This window comes from Chinchilla lanigera, unplaced genomic scaffold (assembly GCF_000276665.1).
Source record: "Chinchilla lanigera isolate Chin_1 unplaced genomic scaffold, ChiLan1.0 scaffold00021, whole genome shotgun sequence".
NCBI classification, from domain to species: Eukaryota; Metazoa; Chordata; class Mammalia; order Rodentia; family Chinchillidae; genus Chinchilla; species Chinchilla lanigera.
In genome coordinates, this window is record NW_004955422.1 from 14,202,798 (window position 1) to 14,221,357 (window position 18,560).

Sequence of the window (18,560 nt, forward strand, 5' to 3'; positions counted from 1 at the left end):
GTCTTCCCTCATACTCCAATTCCCCTAGGGGTGGGGACAGCGTCCAGGACCACACATGGCCACTGGAGGGCGCCCGAGGATCGCAGGCAGTCGTGGCCGAGGGCTCTGGTTACTCCAGCAGTAGCTGCCTTGGGTTGGGTTGGGTTCCACTTGTTCCTGGCACAGCCAAGCCACATCCTGAGAGGAGAAGGCTGCCTGTCTGTGATCCTTCGGTGATTACAGGGCTGGCAGCGGTCCAGAGAACATTGGGCTCCAGGAGAGGGACTCACAGCCCTCAAGGGGGCCTCTGAGGGGCATCATCTGTGGGCCTTGGGCTGAAGGGCGAGACCCTAGCCCTGGGCACTGGGCTCACTGGGCCTCAGAAAACCATCTGAGCTCACCCCCACACATCAGCCTGGGGCGTGGTCCTGCTGTGGTTCCTGCCAGTATCTGAAAAGGGAGGGCACCCCCAGGGCCTCTGAGCCTGTAGCGGTGGGGCAAAGCCCTTTCCAGCACTTCTGTCCTGGTCCTGCCCCTCCACCTCTGAAAAGGGCAGCTCAGTCTTCCAGATACCCAAAGGCAGGAGGTATCCAGCCATCCCCATTCTAGTATCAGCCCTTCTCCCTCTTACAGCCCTCTATGGCTACCTATGGCTCTGATGATAAAATTCAGAGAGGCCTTGGTACCCTTGCTTCTGCTGCCCGATTAGGAGCACTCTTCCATGGAGCTCCTCCCACCAGTTCTTTCTTGCCACCTGCGTCTCAGCTCCCAAATCTTTCCTGAGATCCCCCTTGCCCCAGACCATACCAGCACTTGTACCACCCCTCTGGCTTTCTCCCCACACGCCCCAGTGTTATCCCTCAGTGAGCTGCGCCAGTGTAAATGACCTTTCCTTTCCTCATTGTCTGCCTCTGCCTCCTGCACCGGACAGCCGGACACAGGACGCTCACCGCTGCATGTGCACAGACCAAGTTCTCAGAAATGTTTGCACCAATCAGTGAAGGGGCAAGGCAGTGGGTGAGTGCCTGGGCCCGGGTCCCTCATGAGGTGTGGGGGCAGGGATCAGCCTCCTGGCCTGCAAAGTGCTCTGTGTAGGCAGAGCAGATACCGGGCCATGCTCAGCTTCCTGCGCCTCGAATGTGAGCTCCTGGCTGCCTGCAGTGTCCCACCCGTCAGGTCCCACACTGTTGTGGGAGCTCAGGGCCACATGCTCACAAGCCAACGTGAGTGTTAGGTGGCTGAGCCATCTGTGCCCCGCCTAGGCTGGGCTGGGCTGGAGGGGACGGGGTTGAGGTGATCCCAGCCTGCAGGAATAGCAGCCCCTCCTGGTACATCCTGGGAACTGCACCGCATTGAATTTGAAGGAAGACTCACAGCTTGCAATCTACCTCCTCTTTACCTGAATGGAGAGCATCTACCTCGGGGAGGGCCCAGTAGGGCCCAACTGCCTGACCAGCACCTCCCTCTGAACCTGCAGAGCCTGGGCTTGGAGTGGGGACATGGCTGGTGCCCCTCAGACAGCCACTGCTATCTACTGTCCAAGGCTACTGTCCCAGGCCTCTGGGCAGACCCTAAGCACCGAGCACAGTGAACCTGAGCTGGGGTCCGTGGAGCCACGTGTCTGTTTCCTGCCCCACTGGCAGGTCATCCAGACTCGGCCCTCCCACTGCCCCCAGGAAGCAGATGGGTCCTTGCTACCCGCCATGACTTCCTGCAGTCCTGCCTCTTGGGACCTCCTCCCCGTGACAATGCCCACAGTACTATAGCCCCGTGTGGGTCCTCATCCCTTATGGCCACTGCCAAGTTTTCCCCAAAGTGACCAGCAGGTTCGCCTCAGCCCAGGATCTGTGTGCAGTGCATTGGACCCTTGCCTGTGATCTCTGCAAGAAAGCAGCAACGCAGAAAGGGAGAGACAGAGGCCAGGAGACAGTGGAGGCTGCAAAGGTCCAGGGCTGTGCCCTGCCCAGCGGGCCTCTACCCTCTGGTCCCACAGGTAGCGCCTGCAGTGGCCACTTCTGTGTCTGCCGCTGTTCTGGGCTCACCATCTCCCTCTTCATCCATCAGCCCTAGGAGGGGAGTCCCATGGAGGGGAGAGAGGCAGAGAGGCCAAGTGCCCAGCCCACAGCCAGGCCAGGCCTCAAGGTTCCCATCCTCTCCTCCCACCACCTTGTCCTGAGCTCTAAAGCCCCCGGAAGAAACCCTACCCTCAACCTCACTCCCCGAAGAGGGCACTTGGCGCATATAGGATCCTCCAGCAGCACACCGGGCAGCCCAACCAGCTGGGCCAGCAGCGGCAGGCTCCGGCCAGCAGGAGAGGGCTGAGCAATGCCCGAGACCCGTGGTCTGGGTAGGGGCCCCGCTCATGCGTATGTATGGCGTGTCCACTCTGTGTATGTGGAGCACACAGGGCTGGTGGCCAGTCTGGAGCATGACCTTCAGCCAGCCAGGACCCCAGGTCCCATCAGAAACGGGGACGATGATAATGAGCACCTTTTAGGGCTTGTGAGGACCCACCAAGGAGAATGGGCCTCGGAGAGAATGTGGGACGGGCTGGGGACCGGACAGGCCCTGAGCAAGTGTGGGACACAAGGGCCTGCGTGTACTGTGTGTGTCAGTGTGGACACACCATGTGTGCTCCTGTGTGCACCAGCGTGGACACATCACGTGTGCCTGTGTGTGTGGGTATGGGTATGCTGTGTGTGTGTATGTGTGCACATTCTGTGTGTGTGTGTGGCATGGACATGGTGTGTATGTGTCTGTGGGAACATACTGTGCAGCGTAGACGCTGCCCTGCAGCCTCTGTGAGTGGCCATGGAGCGCCGGACTGGGGTGCGGGCCCAAGGGGCAGCTGCAGCTGCAGGGTGTGGGCATCAGGGTGGAGAAGCACAGCCCTGCCAGCCTGGAGCGAAAGCTGGGTCAGGCTCCTACGATGTGGGGACTGTGAAGCCGACAGCCATGCACCTGCTCCTTCTCAGCCTTCCCTTGGACCCACTCAGCCACACGACACAGACTTACTGAGCCAATTCTGTGTGGCAGGCTCAGCGTTAGATGTCAGGGGAGACACAGATAACAAATAAGGAAAGAAATGAGAAATAAGTCATATAAGTTACTTAAATGGCTATGGAGAAAAAATATATGTAGGGAGAATAAGAGGTTGGAGCGTGTTGGCTTATTTAGTTATTTTTGGTTTTTGAGTGAAATAGGGTCTTCCTATAGTTCAGACTGGTCTTGAACTTACTATGTAGCCTTGTCTTTTGGTGTACAGCTGTGGTGGTTATTACCCCAGAGCTTCCCATACTGTTACACAAGGGACAACAACTGATTACAACAGATGTGACATCCTAGCTACAGTAGTACAATTAGTAATAAGCACAATTTAGAAACAGCAGCTGTGGTAACTATTGATTTTGTACTTTAGACCATAGAAGCAAAGTCTATAGTTATATAACAGAGTGGATCGTAAATTAGGAGTCTGTATGCAAAATGTTTCCCCTTGTTGGAGTGGATTCACCCTGAGTTCCTCTGGACAAGACAGTTGCCATATGCCAAGCGCTTTTTTGCTGGCTGCCCTACCTGCAGTGTAGAAGTATGGGCCAGGCACCAGGGTTCTTCAGACCGAGGCTCCTTGCATGGCAGAGGGATGATGGGTGGGGCTTCTCCCCTCCTGCCACAGAAGTTCCCAAGGCTCACTGTTCTCCTGCGATGGTGTTGGGGGGTGGAGGGTGGAGTTTCTTCCCTTCTGAGCTGCTCACTGAAGTTCCTGAGGCTCATCCTTACCATGTGGCTTTGAACTTGCGGTGATCCTCCTGCCTCAGCCTACCAATAGCTGCAATTATAGGTGTGTGTCACCACACTGGGCTTGGAGTATGTTACTTTAAAAACAGCTGGTGAAAGACCTCATTGAGAAGATTTCTATAAATAACTGACGAAAGAGTGGCTTGCATGCTGGTGCATCATACACTCACTCACCTACCCACCCATCCACACATCCACTAGCCACACATTTACCTACTTACCCAGCACCATCCATTTATCCATCGCCTATCCATCCATGCATGTATCTATCTACCTGTGCATCATCATCAGTCTGCCCACCTCCTCATCAATCCACACACCCATTTACCTATTATCCATCTCTCCATCTATCCATGTACCTCCTATCTGTCCATCCATCCATCTATCCACCCATCCATCCATCCATCCATCCATCTGCCCAGCCAGTGTCCATTCTCTCTAGTCACCTACTCAGAAGTTCCTACCCCTCCTCAGTGCCTCGACACACAGAGATGAACTGGTCAGTTCCTGTCCCATGATGTCAACACGCTGGAGCTGGGGCAAGTCTTTCATAGGCTCTGGGAAGCTGTGAGGGTCGGGGTGGGGTGAGGGTGTCAAAGCAACCTGCATGGCATGTGAGGTTCTTGTGTGGTTTCTCCCCCGTCCGGTGTCTTATGGACAAGATCAGCATCTGTGCTGGGAACCTTGTCTTCTACCTCTCTGCCCCTTTTCCTATGACCAAGTGTGACTAGGAATTCAGTGAGCACCTAATAAATACCATGGCTGGCTGAGTATTCCCCACCTTCTCTTCCTCTATCCATCCCCGACCTTTTGGCCATGTTACCCTGGCCCCACCACCAGCCCTTGGGCTGACCCACTCAACTGCCACCTCGTGTCCACTCCTGGTTCAGGACCAGCTCTGTCTTTGGCCCTGTGACTCGCCATGGGGAACTTCAGAGGGCAAGCCCTGCCAGCTGCAGAGCCAAGCTTGTAACACCACCAAGAAAAACAAAGGCCCTGGCCAGGAACAACCCACCATGGCCTTGAAGGATCTGGGACAAGCTACCAGCCCCAAGTCCCTCACCCTCCATTCTCTGAGTGGCCAGGGACACCCACAACCAGCAGACATGGACTGCATGGCAGCTGCCCCATCTTTTCACCGGCCTCGGTTTCCCTGTGATAACCTGGGAGGTCCTCCCACTGTTGGTCTCTGATCCCTCTGGAGGAATACAAGGTGAGCCTAGTGAGTTGAGGGATGCTGACAAAGTTGCTGTGTGGGAGGGTGGGTCCCATGTTTCCAGAATATTCCATGCCCCAAGGCAGTCTGCAGTTCTCACAGGCAGGGAGAGGGTGCTGAGCCAGAAGATTTGCCAGCCTCTGCATCAGGACAGCAGGGTGGGACAGGTGCACACAGAGTGACTACAGTAGGTAGGAGGGCTTCCCTAGGGAGCAGGTGGCTTCTGGTGAGGTAGGACCCAGGTCTTGCCCCAGCCCAAAGCTTCAGACCCCGAAGGCCTGAGGCCAGCTACTCACTCCTGACCATCAGATATCCCACTCCCCTGGCTGATGGGGGCAGGGGGACATGCCTCACTCCCTTGTTAACTCCGAGTAGCCACAGGCTGGGCCAGGTCCTGCTGCCTACCAATGAGCAGGCCTCACTTGCATTTCCTGTTCACCAGCCACTGGCCCTCTCTCTCTCCCCTTAGCACCCACCTCACCAGCCATGCCCTGCCCAGCCCTTTATCTGACTTGTGTACCTGGCCAGCGGCCTTCCTCTCTGCTCCCATCTCTCAGCCCTGCTGGCTTCCCCCATCCCCCAGCTCTTTGGAGCTTGTAGGGAGCTCACAGCAGCCCCCGAACTGCCTCCCACCTGCCTCAGTAGCCCCTGAACAGTCTGCTACGCAACTAGGGCAGGTTCTCCAAGAGCCTACACTTGTCCTCTCACTGGATCCAGGACAGCCTGGGGGCCTTCAAGAGCCTCCTCAGGGTTTGGCTTGTTATTAGCATATTTTTTTTATTATTATTATGGAAACATACACAAAAGCAAAGAACACAATATAATGAATGCATTCACCACTGGGCTTCAACAATCCCCGGTTACAGGCAGTTCTGTTTAATTGTCACTTGCCTCCCTACTCTCTCCCTGCCAATTATTCTGAAGCAGTTCCCACCTGTTACGTAGTTCCGTCCACAAATTCTTCAGTGGGCACCTCTGACAGGCACGGCATTTTTACCCCGAAGTTCGCACAGGGAAAGTGCCCTTGCACTAGCCACTGACAAAGGTGAGGAGGAGTTTTCAGTCTCTATGAATGAAAGGTTTCTAAAAGATATTTGACATGTTTAAATCTAATGCCTTTTGATGCTCAAGTCATTCTGCTGTGGCTCAGATCCTTCTAAAACTTTTTGGTGGACAGCTAGAAAATGACTTTAATACAAAATAGCTGATGAGTTTATGCTACTATTCCTATTCAGATTTAAGGATTGGTTTATATGTCTCTGTTTTTTGTATCCGGATCTTTTTTTCTCTTATATGAATATCGTGGTTACGAAGAAACTTAACATCATAATAGTAATACAACCAACATTCAGTATCTGTGGGTTCTTCAGCCACATGGAAAATATTTGAAAAACAAATTATGCCTATCCTGACTGAGCATGTACAGGCCTTTTCTTGTCATTGTACCCTAAGCAATACAGCATAAGAACTATTTGTATAGCATTTACATTGTATTAGGTATTATAAATGATCTAGAGATACAGGAGGATGTACATAGGTTCTATGCAAACACCACACCATTTCATTTAAGGGACTTGAACATCCTGAGGATTTTGGTATTGATGGGGCATCTTGGGACCTATCCCAAGATTCCAAGGGACAAATATACCGATATTGGTAAGAGTATGATTCTTTGGGTTCCTTTTGTCCTTTGAACATTAGTAATACAATTGATTATGCTCTCCATTATCGGGTTAATCACCTTTAGTTATTGTGGGCTGATCAGGCCCACAACCTCCCAAGCCAGTGGATGGCCAACAAGGCTTAAATAAATGAGACAATTAAAATGATTTTAGGGCTCCAAGAAGGTTCAACCCTCTCACAGAATTTAAGATTTTCTGGGTTAAGACCAAGAACTTTTTTAGGTAGCCCTATTTATTAGGTTTTTAAACAAACGAGAGAAATAATGAAGAAAATACAGGAATCTGGGCAGGACTTGAGAATCCCTTTATGGACTTTTCTAAGTAAAATCTTCTGTTAATTTAGGAGAACTATGTTATCTGCAGGAAGGCCTTCACTGCAAGAGTGAGATGCCTGTCGCTACAGTCTCCTTTTAGTTAACTGGGGTTGGAGCCAAAAGTCTTCAGCTGTGGCCTTATCTTGTCTTCTGAGGCATCCCAACTTTACAGGCCAAAACAGGTCTCAGCGGGGACTGAGCGATGCATAGTGATTCACTTACTATGAGTCCGCTGTCCATCTCCCGAGAAGGTGTTTAAGCTTCGGACAACTCACAAGTAAACATGGAAACCAATTGGTTAATATTAAATTCTACTCAGAGCCGCTTCATGCTGGTCTCCCTCCCTCCATTGTGTGGCTCCACAGTAGAATTCAGTCAGCTGAAGTACATTGTGGTTGCTGTTGGTCTTTTGTTAATTCAAGTAGCATTGCAAGGCATAACTTTATCTATATATTATTTTCTATTTTTTCTTGCTTATCTTTGGATTAGTTCCTGGCAGTGGGATTTCCAGGTCAAAGAGTACATATACTTTTGCTTGCTAATATTGCCAGAATTCCCTTCCCACAGATGACAAGGAGAGCACCTGCTGCCTTGGCCTCTCCTGCAGATTGTGCCCTCAAACATCTGAAATTTTGCCAATCAGATAGGCAAGCATGGTATCAGGGTGTACTTGTGATTTGCATTTTTCTTGTGAGTGAGGTTAAGCATTTTTTTCATAAGTGTAAAGGTCATAAACTTCTCTTCCTGTGCACTTTTCACATCTTTTGCCCATGTTCCCAGGAGGCTATTTTCTTCTCAGCTTTAGATGTTCTTTATATATCAGCCATACTAATCCTATGCCTTTGATGGAGATTGCAAATATTTTCCCAGACTGAGTCTTATCTTTGCTAATGGTGGTTTTCTTTTCTTTTTTGTTGTCTTATCTATTGATTCTTCATTTCAAAAAATAGTTGTAAACCTTTCCTCTACTCACAGGTTGTCAAGGAATTCACCCATTTTTTTTTTTTTTTTTTTCAGAGAGGGTCTCACTAGTTCATTCTCACCTGGACTATGCAACCCAGGCTGTCCTTGAACTTATAGTGATCCTCCTGCCTCAGCCTCCTGTGTGTTGGAATTACAGGTGCATGCCACTATACCTGGCTTCTGTTCCTTTTTATAGAATCTGTGTGGTTTTATTTCAACCTCTTCACTGAAACCCCAGGCCCATTTGGGAATTTACTCTAGTGCAGTGTGAGAAGTGGGCCTGGTCTAGCTTTCCTCTTGCTTTCTGTATGGCTGTCCAGTTGTCCTAACACTGCTTACTTACTGAAGGCTCATCATCTTTCTGCTGAGCTGGAGGTGCAGCCACTGTTCACTCCTGCATGCAATCCCCGGAAAGTGTTTATTCTATTCTTATTATGTGTCCTGCAGTGGCAGTGTGTCCGTTCTCTGGCTTGGCCATGTTGTATGAAGTGATGTGCCCCCAGGAATGTTCCTAGCTTGGTCCTGAACTTCTCTAGTCCATTGGTGGTGAACCTATGGCACACATGCTGCAGCAGACTGTTTGTATCATTCAAAACTAAAAGCTTCACCAAGCTGCCCCCCACCACAGGCTAGGACTACTTTTCTCTGCAAGTATATTCTGTGCCTTGCTACGGGCAGCACCAGCTACACATGGGAGCCCAGGGCCCAGGACCAGGAGCTAAACTTTGCTCCCCATCCCAGACTTCCTGGTGGGGATACATTACAGGGGCTGGCCCCGCATGCTCAGTGAGGACCTGCAATCAACTCATGAGTAACCAGCCCCACCAGGCCCTCACTGAGCTCAGCTGTGACTCTCTCCCCGCCCAGCCACAGAAGAGTGGGTGAATGGCATGTAGGTGAGACTTTTTTGTTTGCTGCCCTCCCCAAACACCAGTGTAGCTTGGGACAGTGTGAGAAAGCAGCCCAAACATTCAGACACCATCACTCACTCCTACACCCTCTCTCTCACCTGGGGAAACCTCAGGGTACAGGTCAGCCCAGTCCTAGAGCAGGGAGGATGAAGTACACAGTCTCATATCCCTAGGTGAGTGCAAACGATTCTCCTGTAACTTGCCCAGGTAGTTCTGCCCAACATGCCAAGCAACCCTGCAGGCTTCTACTGGGCTGTGCAAGACCATCCCTGGACAGTCCTTTTTCCCCTTCCAAGTCCTATGGACTGGGACCAGTGGGAAGCAACTCAAAATTGTTCCCTGCCAGCAGCGTGCACATCTGGACAGCCAGGGGACACTGAGTGTTCAGTCTTCCACATAGTCTCATCTTGGTGTCAGGATGGTCTGCACGTGCCACAGGGCGCCCCGCTTCTCTCTTGCCTCTTACTCTGTCCCCAGAAGGGCTCATATGCTGAAAAAGCTGGTGCCCATGTCCTGTCTCGCCCCTACCGCACAGTTAGTGGTGGTGGCACCTGCCAGCCCAGAGCTTTCCTCTACGGCTTGGCTGGGGACCCCAGGAGTCGGGCAGAACAGGTGGGCATAAGGAATGGGGGCAAGCACGTGCACGCAAACAAGGCAGAGCAGTTGGGCAGGGAAAGGAGAGAAGAAACAGGTGGGCGCCAGCCCCAAAGGCCAAGCAGGTGGGCGGGGGCGAGGGTGGAGCCTAGCCGGTGAAAAGAGCTGGGCCAGCAGGTGGGCGCTGACCTCAGGCGCCCGGTGCGCGCTGGGCGGCCAGGGGCGGGACGCACGATCGGGGCGGGGCCTGCTATCCCCTGGGGACCAGCCTGCGGTCCCCGCCCCCTCCAGCCCCGCCCCCGGCCCCGCCTGCGGGGCAGGCAGCCGCGGCAGCCTGCACTGTACACCCGGCGCCCGCCTTTGCCGCAGCTCGAGGTGTCGCCACCCGTGTGTCGGCCCCTGCCAGGCTATGGCCGCGGCCTCCTCCCCGCCCAGGACCGAGAGGAAGCGCGGGAGCTGGGGCCGCCTGCTGGGCGCCCGGCGGGGCAGCGCCGGCCTGGCCAAGAAGTGCCCCTTCTCTCTGGAGCTGACTGAGGATGGCCCAGCGGGAGGCACGCTCTACGCGCCCATCGCGCCTCCAGGCGCCCTGAGCCCCGGCTCCCCAGCGCCCCCAGCGTCCCCCACCTCGCCTCCTGCAGGGCTGGACCTTGGCCCGCGGCCGCGGGTGAGCCTCGACCCGCGCGTCTCCATCTACAGCGCGCGCCGGCCGCTGCTCGCGCGCACCCACATCCAGGGCCGCGTCTACAACTTCCTCGAGCGCCCCACGGGCTGGAAGTGCTTCGTCTACCACTTTGCCGTGTGAGTATCGCCGCGAGGCAGGAGCGAGGACATCGTTCCTGGACCACTTGGGCCACCTGCTGCGGCTGCGACAGGAGGCAAGGAAGGTTTCATGGGGTCACCAGCAACTCGACTGGCGCTTCTCGCTTGAGGTTCAGGGACGCTGCGGTGGCTGGTGTAGGAAGCTGTACACGGGTCCTGCCCAGGCATGGCGCGGGGGAGACAGCTGGGGAAGGGCTGCCCCAGCCCAGAAGTTGGCTCCACTCCTCCCTGGAGGGCAGTCCGGGTGTTAATCCTTCTGGGAAGAGAAGCGAGCTGGCGGAGCTTGCCCTTGGGTGCCGCGGCAGGAGCCCCAGGAGTGGAAGTTCACCCGGGAAAGGTCTAGTCTAGGGGACTGTTCAGGACAGGGATCTGCTCAGGGCAAGGCGACAGGTGCCCTTGTGTTCCCTGAGGGGTCAGCAGGGCATCGGAAGTTCCTTGGCCGGTGTTAACCCGAGATAGTGAAAACCTGGGCCCTGCAGAGAAGCGTGGGGGTCGCTTCAGGCGTCCATCAGAGGCAACTGTGCTCCAGGAGCAGGCACAGTGCGGCACCGGCCTGCGCTGCCACCAGGTGGTTCCCATTCCTGAAGGCGTGCCCGAGCGGCTGCGTACTTGATTCCTCAAGGACGGGGCACAGGAAATTGCCTCTGGAAAGGGTCAGGCTGCCCTCCTTGCTGCCTTTTTCGCCACCCTCTGGCCCTGCTTTCTGGCTGCCCAGCCATGCCTGCTTGATACCGTGCCAACCTCTTGCCTGAGTCTGCTCCGATGTTCCCGTGCTGTGGAGGTGTGTAGGGTGGCTTCCCACTGCTTGGGTGCACCCATCCCTGCCGACAGGGCTGGCAAGGCATCCAGGGGCCTGTTTACTTCTACTTGTTGCTGCCTCCAGGGTATCAAGGAAGGCAGCAGGACCCAAGCTCAGGCAGGTGGGCCTGGGTAGCTTCCCACCTTACAGAGAGATGCTGGGCTTCCGTGGCAGGAGGGCAAGTCTCAGGCCATGCTGTCCCCACAGACAGGCTGCTTGTGGTCTTGAGATCTCTTTCCTATCCCCATCCTTTCCCTGAAATGTCAGAGGGTGCCTGAGCTGTGGCAGCTCTGTGGGAGAGGCAGGCTGTGCCTCCGGCTGCAGCAGTAGTGGGTTGTCTTAAAGTTGCGGAATATTCATGTACAGGGGCCCCAAAGGATCCCACCAGAGTCTGATGCTGTTGTATAAACATCCAACAAATCCCAGGCTTGTGGGGTGCTGCTGTGCCTGTGGGCGGCCTGCCTTCCAGCACTCACCTGCTGGACCCCAAACTCTTATCAGATGCTAGAAAAGACCCTGCCCTGTTACCTCTCTGTCCAGGAGGCCCCACCTACCAAGGTGAGGTACCTTCAGACATCTGCTCAGTGGCATCCTGGGGATGCAGGCTGGCGAGTGAGCATCCTCTGAGCTCCAGCTGCTGCCTGGGTGGAGGAAGAGGCTTGCCACACTCCAGAGGAAGTCTCTGCTTACATTGCGCTTTCTTCCGGGTTTGGATTGTTCAGCCCTCGGAAGTTTGCTTAGCAGAGCTCCCTGTGCCCAGCCTCCCTGGGAGCTAGCAGGGGTGGGCAGCTTCTGGGGATGGTGGCTGAATGGTTCTCTGATGGGGAGGGATGTGGGCAAGGGATGTTCCTGGGAGGTGTCTATGTGGCACCCCCTAAGGCTAGCCAGTCTTATCCAACACAGGGGCCCTGACCCTGTGGGAGGTATGGCTGTCCCTGGAGAGTGGTCATGAACCCCCACCACTACCTGCAGCCCGTAGTGGGTGTGACCACAGGCAGACCCTGGCTGGGCAGAGTATGTGGCCTGTCTAAGGCCTGGGAAGTGGCCTTCTCACCCCAAAGCCTCCAGGACATGGCAAGGGCCTTGGAATGGGCCGCTTGAGCCCAACCTAGAGTTGAGAGTGCAGAGGGGCTGGAGCCTGGCAGCAGCCTCGTGAAGTGGGCTGGTTGGCGCCACTCTGGTGTTGCTCTAAGAAGTGACAGATGAGGTGGTGGCAGAGAGTGAGCTCTGTCCTTGGTAAGATGGATTGTAAACTGGGAGGGGATACGGTTTCCCAGCCCTGGTGTGCTGGGGCTTGCGGTGAGAGCCAGTGTCCTCCAGGCTGAAGACACGCCTTCCCATGTGCGGCCGGGGAAGCAGGCCCGGACATCCTGTCCCCTCCTCGGGGAACCCCTGCTCTGCCCTAAGGAGAGTGGCCTTCCTGTGTCTCTCTGGCCCTCCGTGGCCAGCCAGGGGCAGGGGGCAGGATGTAGTTCCTGGGCATTGACCTTGCCTGCTTGGGCTTCCTGATTCCCTCACTCCTACGGTGGAGCCCATTGTGTCCCCATCCTAACTGAGGGCACAGGGGATCTGGGCAGCACTTGCTGAACCCCAGACTCCTAGCCACCTTCCTGATGGGTCACGTGCAGCCGTCCAGCCAGCATCTACTGTGAATACCAAGATGCTTGGAGATCCTGGTTGTGGCTGAGAAGAGGGATAGGGGGGCAGAGTGAGTGGAGACTGTCCCCTCCCCCGCTCTTGAACCCAAACCAGGCTGACTCAGCGCTTCTGTCCCCACCTCCCGTAGCCCTGGCTTTCTCAAGCTCTCAACAGCTTTGCCGTGGCTTTTGTCTGTACCTTGCAGCCTGTTAATCATTGATGGAGCTTGCAGCTGGGTCTGGCGGGTGCCTCGGCTGCTCGGGCCACCTTTCTGAAAGCAGAGGCCACATCTCCCTGACTGTGGCTGTCAGTACCCATCCGCTCCCAGGCACTGGCACTTGAATTCTGAGCGGCCACCTGACAGTTGTGCAGAAGTCAGTGGAGCCAGACAGGAGGATGGAGAGGCCAGGGCTGGGCCTGCAGGACGGGGTGATCTGGTGGCAAGGTCTGTTTCCTCTGCAAGACTTGGGTTCCATGTAAAACTGAGATTTCCATTTGGACCTCCCTGGGCTACCTCCTCTGGGCCCTTGTCCTTTGGTCTCATCCCCTGGCTGTCCTGAGATCCCTCTGCCCAGGGCCACTTCCAACACAGCCCCATAGGCACTGGAGACATTGCTGCCAGACGCTGAGCACCTCACTATGGCCTTAGCACCTCACTATGGCCTCCTTTTATGCCAGGACCAACATTTGGTCCAGTGGTAGCAAAACTCAGAGCTCCAGAGGGAAGACCTTCCCAGCCTGCACAGAGGCCTGCAGTCAGGGACAACAGGGACCTGCAACCTGGTAGGCTGGCCTGGGCTGCATCAGGCTAAGTGGCAGTGGCGGGAGCAGCTGAAGCCAGGCAGGAATGTTGCCCACCCATGTGCTAGAGTGACAGTGGGCAGGGCTTCCCTGGCAGCTGATGTCCCTGGCTCAGCCTGGAGTCCTCCCCTGCAAAGCTGGGTTTTGTCTTCCATGCTCCACATCCTGCCAGTGTGCTCAGCACTCCTCAAACAGTGCCCTTGGGTCCCTGGGGCGGTGTTCCCAGGGAGGGCTGGCCAGCAGGTGACGGCTCTTGAGACTCTGCCTCCCTCACCACTCCTGGGCGCTGGGATTGCTGGCTTGAGACCCTCTGCACACCCAGGGCGCAGGTGGGTGGTTCTGGTCTTCTGTGCACCTGCTCAGCCTGCTTCTGACGTGGCTCTGGGCAGGGCCTCCCTGCCTCCCTCTGCCACCCATCCCCCTTGCCTGGAAAATGGACCCAGATTGGCCCCATAACACTTTCCAGCCCTGCCATTCTGAGCCAGCTATTGGCTCCTAGATGATTTCCTGTGACTCAAGACCCCACCTGCTATCAGAGCGCTGGGCTGGGAGGACACCTTGTCATAGGCTGCTGAGAGTTGAGGACCAGGTCTCCAAGAAGGTGTGGCAGGCCCCGGGGGCAGGAGAGGTGTGTACCCAAGGTAAGTTGCAGGTGGCCAGCCCCAGGCCGAGGCTGAAGAGGTGCTTCTGGAAGCTTGCGTGTGCTGGTGCCTGGCTTCTGCTTCTCACAGGGAGAACAAGCCATGTATGGTACCACCACTGCCACTTCTGCTCAGACCCTGTGGGCTTGGCCACAGAAGGGAAGGCCTATGACACCAGGGCGAAGGCATGGGGTGTGCTGTGGCCATGCTGGGCCTGGCGCCAAACAGAATGGGCATGGTGTCATCCCCCCACCCCCACCTCAGTGCTCAGCATTTGGCACGTGGATGGAGCCAGCTGTGTCTGCCACCTCTTTCTCCTGGCTGCACTGAGCACGAGACGTCCCAGTCTCAGAGGGCAGGGTGAACACGGTTGCTGGGGCAGTTGGTTGGTGATCACAGTGACACAAAAAGAACTGAGCTTGCATGTGCTTCCGAGCATGGGAGAAACCTCAGTTTTACATGGCACCCATTTGTCTTGTTGCCAGCCCTCTTCTCTTGGCCCTGTGTGGGTGCTGGATGGAGCAGGGGCCACTGGTCTTATACAGGGCCTTGACAAGAGGTGGTGGGGACACAGCAGGGCCACAGTCAGGAACATGGTCCACTGCTTTGCTCAGGGGAACCATATGCTGGGTATTGTTGGGAACCCTGAGGCCCAGAGAGAACAGATTACCTACCTAAGGCCACACAGCTAGATACCCAGGGGCCTGCCTGTCTGAAGCCAGGAGCTCCTTCCCCACATTCCATTCCAGCAGCATGGGCCTCCAGGCCTCCTCTGTCTTGCTCTCTTGCCTTTGTAGGGGTCATAATGTTGACCCTCAGTGGCCTGGCCACATGCAGTATGGAGGGTTCCTGGGAAGGAGACAGCTGCCTCCCAAGGATGGCGTGTGGAGCTCAGCCCAGGCACTCCAGTGTGGTCACAGCTGGTGAAGCTGGCCCTCAGTTCGTGCCCAGGAGTCAGGACCAGCCTTCAGGAGCCTTCGATCTGGCTGTTTCCTCTTCCTGAACCCCTGCTGCCCAGCTGAGGCTCTGTGGAGGCTGCTTCCTCCAGGAGGTCTCCCAGCTTGCCCTGGCAGCTCATCACTCTGGGTGCTGTGTGCTCCCCAGTGCTCCTGGGCAACTGGGCGTCTACCCAGTGGGCAGTGCCACCTGGATCTGTCTGAAAGGGGCTTTTCCTCTTTTCCCTACTTTCTCTCCTTCCCCCACTCCTGTAACCTGGACTGTGGCCCTCAGGCCTGCTGCCCAGCAGCTCCATGCCCCACAGACAGGCGGGCTTGATGACATCTGCCTGAGGATATTTTTATCCAGCAGCATTCCTGAGTCTGAGGAGGCAGTGGGCAGGAGCTATGTTGAGGTTGAGGGGCTTCCGCCTTAGAGACTGCCTGGCTGGGAGAGGGGCAGATACACAGGAGGACCCAGAGAACACCCAATTCTGGATCCCCTCCCCATCCCAGCTTTGGTTCAGGGTGTGGGGGCTCAGCAGACCCCATGAGAGTGGTGCATCCAGAAAGATCCGGAAGGCAGTCTATGCTGGAGTGATAGCTGGGCCTCTCTGCAGAAGTGAAGTCTTCACTAGGGACAACCTGCAGGTCTGCGTGCTTGGCTGTGCTTCTACGAAGAGTTATAATATATGTATATGTGTAAAATTCTTAATTGACACGACAATAATACATGTTTATGGGGCACAGTGTGACACATATACAACATGTAATGGTCAGATTGGGATAACTGGTATTTCCATCACCTCGGACATTTTTTTTTTTTTTTTTTATGTCTTTTTGAGACAGAGTCTTGCTATGCAGTTCAGACCGACCTTGAGCTCACTTTGTAGCCCAGCCTGGCCTCGAACTCGCAAAGATCCTCCTGCCTCAGCCTCCCCAGTGCTGGAATTATAGGCGTGTGCCACCACGCCTGGCTCATCTCAGACATTTATCATTGCTTTGTGTTGGGAACATTCGAAGTCCTCTCCACTGGCTGTTTTGCAATAGTTATCAACCATGGTTGGTCTGTTGAGCTGTAGGACATTAGAAGTTACTCCCCTTGTCCAGCTGTGCTGATACCATTAACCATCCTCTCTCCATCCCCTTCCCTATACCTTCCCTGGCTCTGTAACCACTACTCTCTATTTCTTTTTTTTCTTTTTTTTTTTTTTTTGGTCTTTTTGAGACAGTGTCTCGCTATGCAGTTTAGGCTGGCCTTGAGCTCACTTTGTAGCCCAGGCTGATCTCAAACTCACAACAATCCTCCTGCCTCAGCCTCCTGAGTACTGGGATTATAGGTGTGCACGGCCACGCCTGGCCTCTCCATTTCTTTGGGATCCATTTTTTAGCTTCCCCGTGTGAGAGGGAACATGTAGTACTTGTTTTTCTGTTCCTGTTTTATTTCACTGAACAGAACGCCCTCCAGGTCCATCCACGTTGCTGCAAATGGAAGGGTTTTTTTGTATGGTAGAGTAATATTCTAGTGTACATGTACAGTATATCACATTTCTTCATCCTCACCCATTGGTGGGCACTTAGTTGACTCCATGTCTTGGCTGCCGTGAACAGTGCTGCGAGAAGCAGCAAGTCCGGATGTCTCCTCCACCCACTGATTTCAGATCCTTCAGATGTACACCCAGAAGTTGGATTGCCGGGTTGGATGATAGTTCTGTTTCTCGTTTTCTTGAGGAATTTCCATAACATTTTCTATAATGGTCGTGCTAGTTTGCTTTCCCACCAGCAGTATATGAGAGTTCCCCTTTCTCTGCATCCTGCCCAGTATTTTAGTTTTTACCTTTTCTGGACAATAAATCTGAGGTAAGATAATATCGTATTGTGATTTTGATTTGCATTTCCCTACTTAATGATACTGAGTGCCTTTTCATATGCTTGTTGGGCCTTTGTGTACCCTGTTCTGAGAAATGTTTATTCAGGACATTCACTCATTTAAAAAAATACAAAATTGTTTATATTTTTGCTATGGAGTTCATTTTATATTCTAGAAATTAATCCCTAGGTGAACACTTTTCAAATATTTTCCCTTTTTTTTTTTTTCGCTCTTTTGTTTGTATCCTTTGCAGTCTAGACCTTTTTAGTTTGATATAACTGATTTTTCAGTTTTTGCTTTTGTTGCCCAAAAATCCTGCCTACACCAATGTCCTGAAGCTTTCCCCCTATGTTTTCTTCTAGTAATTTTATAGCTTTGTGTCCCACATTTAAGTTGTTGATCATTTTGAGTTGTTTTTTGCATATGGTGTGGTAAGGACCTAATTTCTTCTGCAGGTGGATATCTAGTTTTCCTAGCACCATTAATTAATGAGAATTTTCTTTCTCCAATATCTGTTCTTGTAGGCTTTGTAAAAAATCAGTTGGCTATAAATACAGGAATATATTTCTAGGTTTCCAGTACTGTTACATTGGTTAGTATGTCTGTTTTTATGCCAGTACCAGGCTTTTTGCTTACTAGAGCTCTTTAGTATGTTTGCTCGTCAGATGTAATGTCTCCAGCTTTGTTTTTTCTTTTACTCAGGATTATTTTGGTTATTTAGTGTCTTTTATGGTTCTGTAGGATTTTTAGTTCCATGAACAATGGCACTGACATTTTGATAGAAACTTTATTGAATCCACAGATTGCTTTGGGCAGTAAAGACATTTTAACAATATTAATTTGTCTAATCCATGAACATAGTATGCCTTCCCATTTTTGAGTCCTCTACAAATTTCTTTCCAATTTATAAGTTTCATTGTAGAGATTATTCACCTCTTTGGTTAAGTTTAATCTTTGATATTTAAATTTTTGTAGGTCTTGTGAATGAGAATGCTTTCTTCATTTCTCAGAATTTTATGATGGATATAAAAAGGCTACTGACTTACGTATCTTAATTATTTATCCTGGGGCTGGGGATATAGCTCAGTGGCACAAGTGCCTGCCTGGCAAATGCAAGGTCCTGAGTTCAATTCCCAGTACCAAAAAAAAAAAAAAAAAAAAGTAAAAAAAAAATCCTGTAATTTCACTAAGTTTGATTATCAGTTCTAACAGTTTTTGGGGGTCAAGTCTCTCAATTTTTCTACATATAAAATAAGTCATCTGCAAACAGGGTACTTTGAACTTTTCTACTAGCAGGTGCTATGTGTGTTGTTTAAGGTTTATGTATTTTTTTTTACAATTTCTTTTTTATTTTTTATAATTTCTAAAGTTTCTCTTGTTGATTTCAAGTTTTCTTCCATGGTTGTCAGAGAAAATACATTCTCAGGTTTCCATTTTTTTAAAAAAAATTTTTAGACTTGTCTTGTGTCTCATGTACTGATGAGAAGAATGTATATTCTGCAGCTGTTGGATGAAATGTTTTGTAGATGCCTATTAGGTCCATTTGGTCTGTAGTAGAATTTAACTCCATTATTTATTTTTTTGTCTTTTTTTTTTTTTTTTT

The 18,560-nt window shown here is 52.7% G+C and overlaps 1 protein-coding gene across 3 annotated transcripts in view; it reads left to right on the forward strand.

The window, feature by feature from the left end:
* Positions 1-9,765: 9,765 nt before the first annotated feature.
* Positions 9,766-18,560, forward strand: part of Kcnq1 (potassium channel, voltage gated KQT-like subfamily Q, member 1) — a 331,994-nt gene continuing 323,199 nt past the window's right edge. For all 3 annotated transcript variants that reach the window (XM_005384206.2, XM_013514208.1, XM_013514209.1), the window contains exon 1: positions 9,766-10,252. In XM_005384206.2, the coding sequence (XP_005384263.1) occupies positions 9,864-10,252 (389 nt within the window). In that variant the 5' untranslated portion in view covers positions 9,766-9,863. The remainder of the gene's footprint in view (positions 10,253-18,560) is intronic.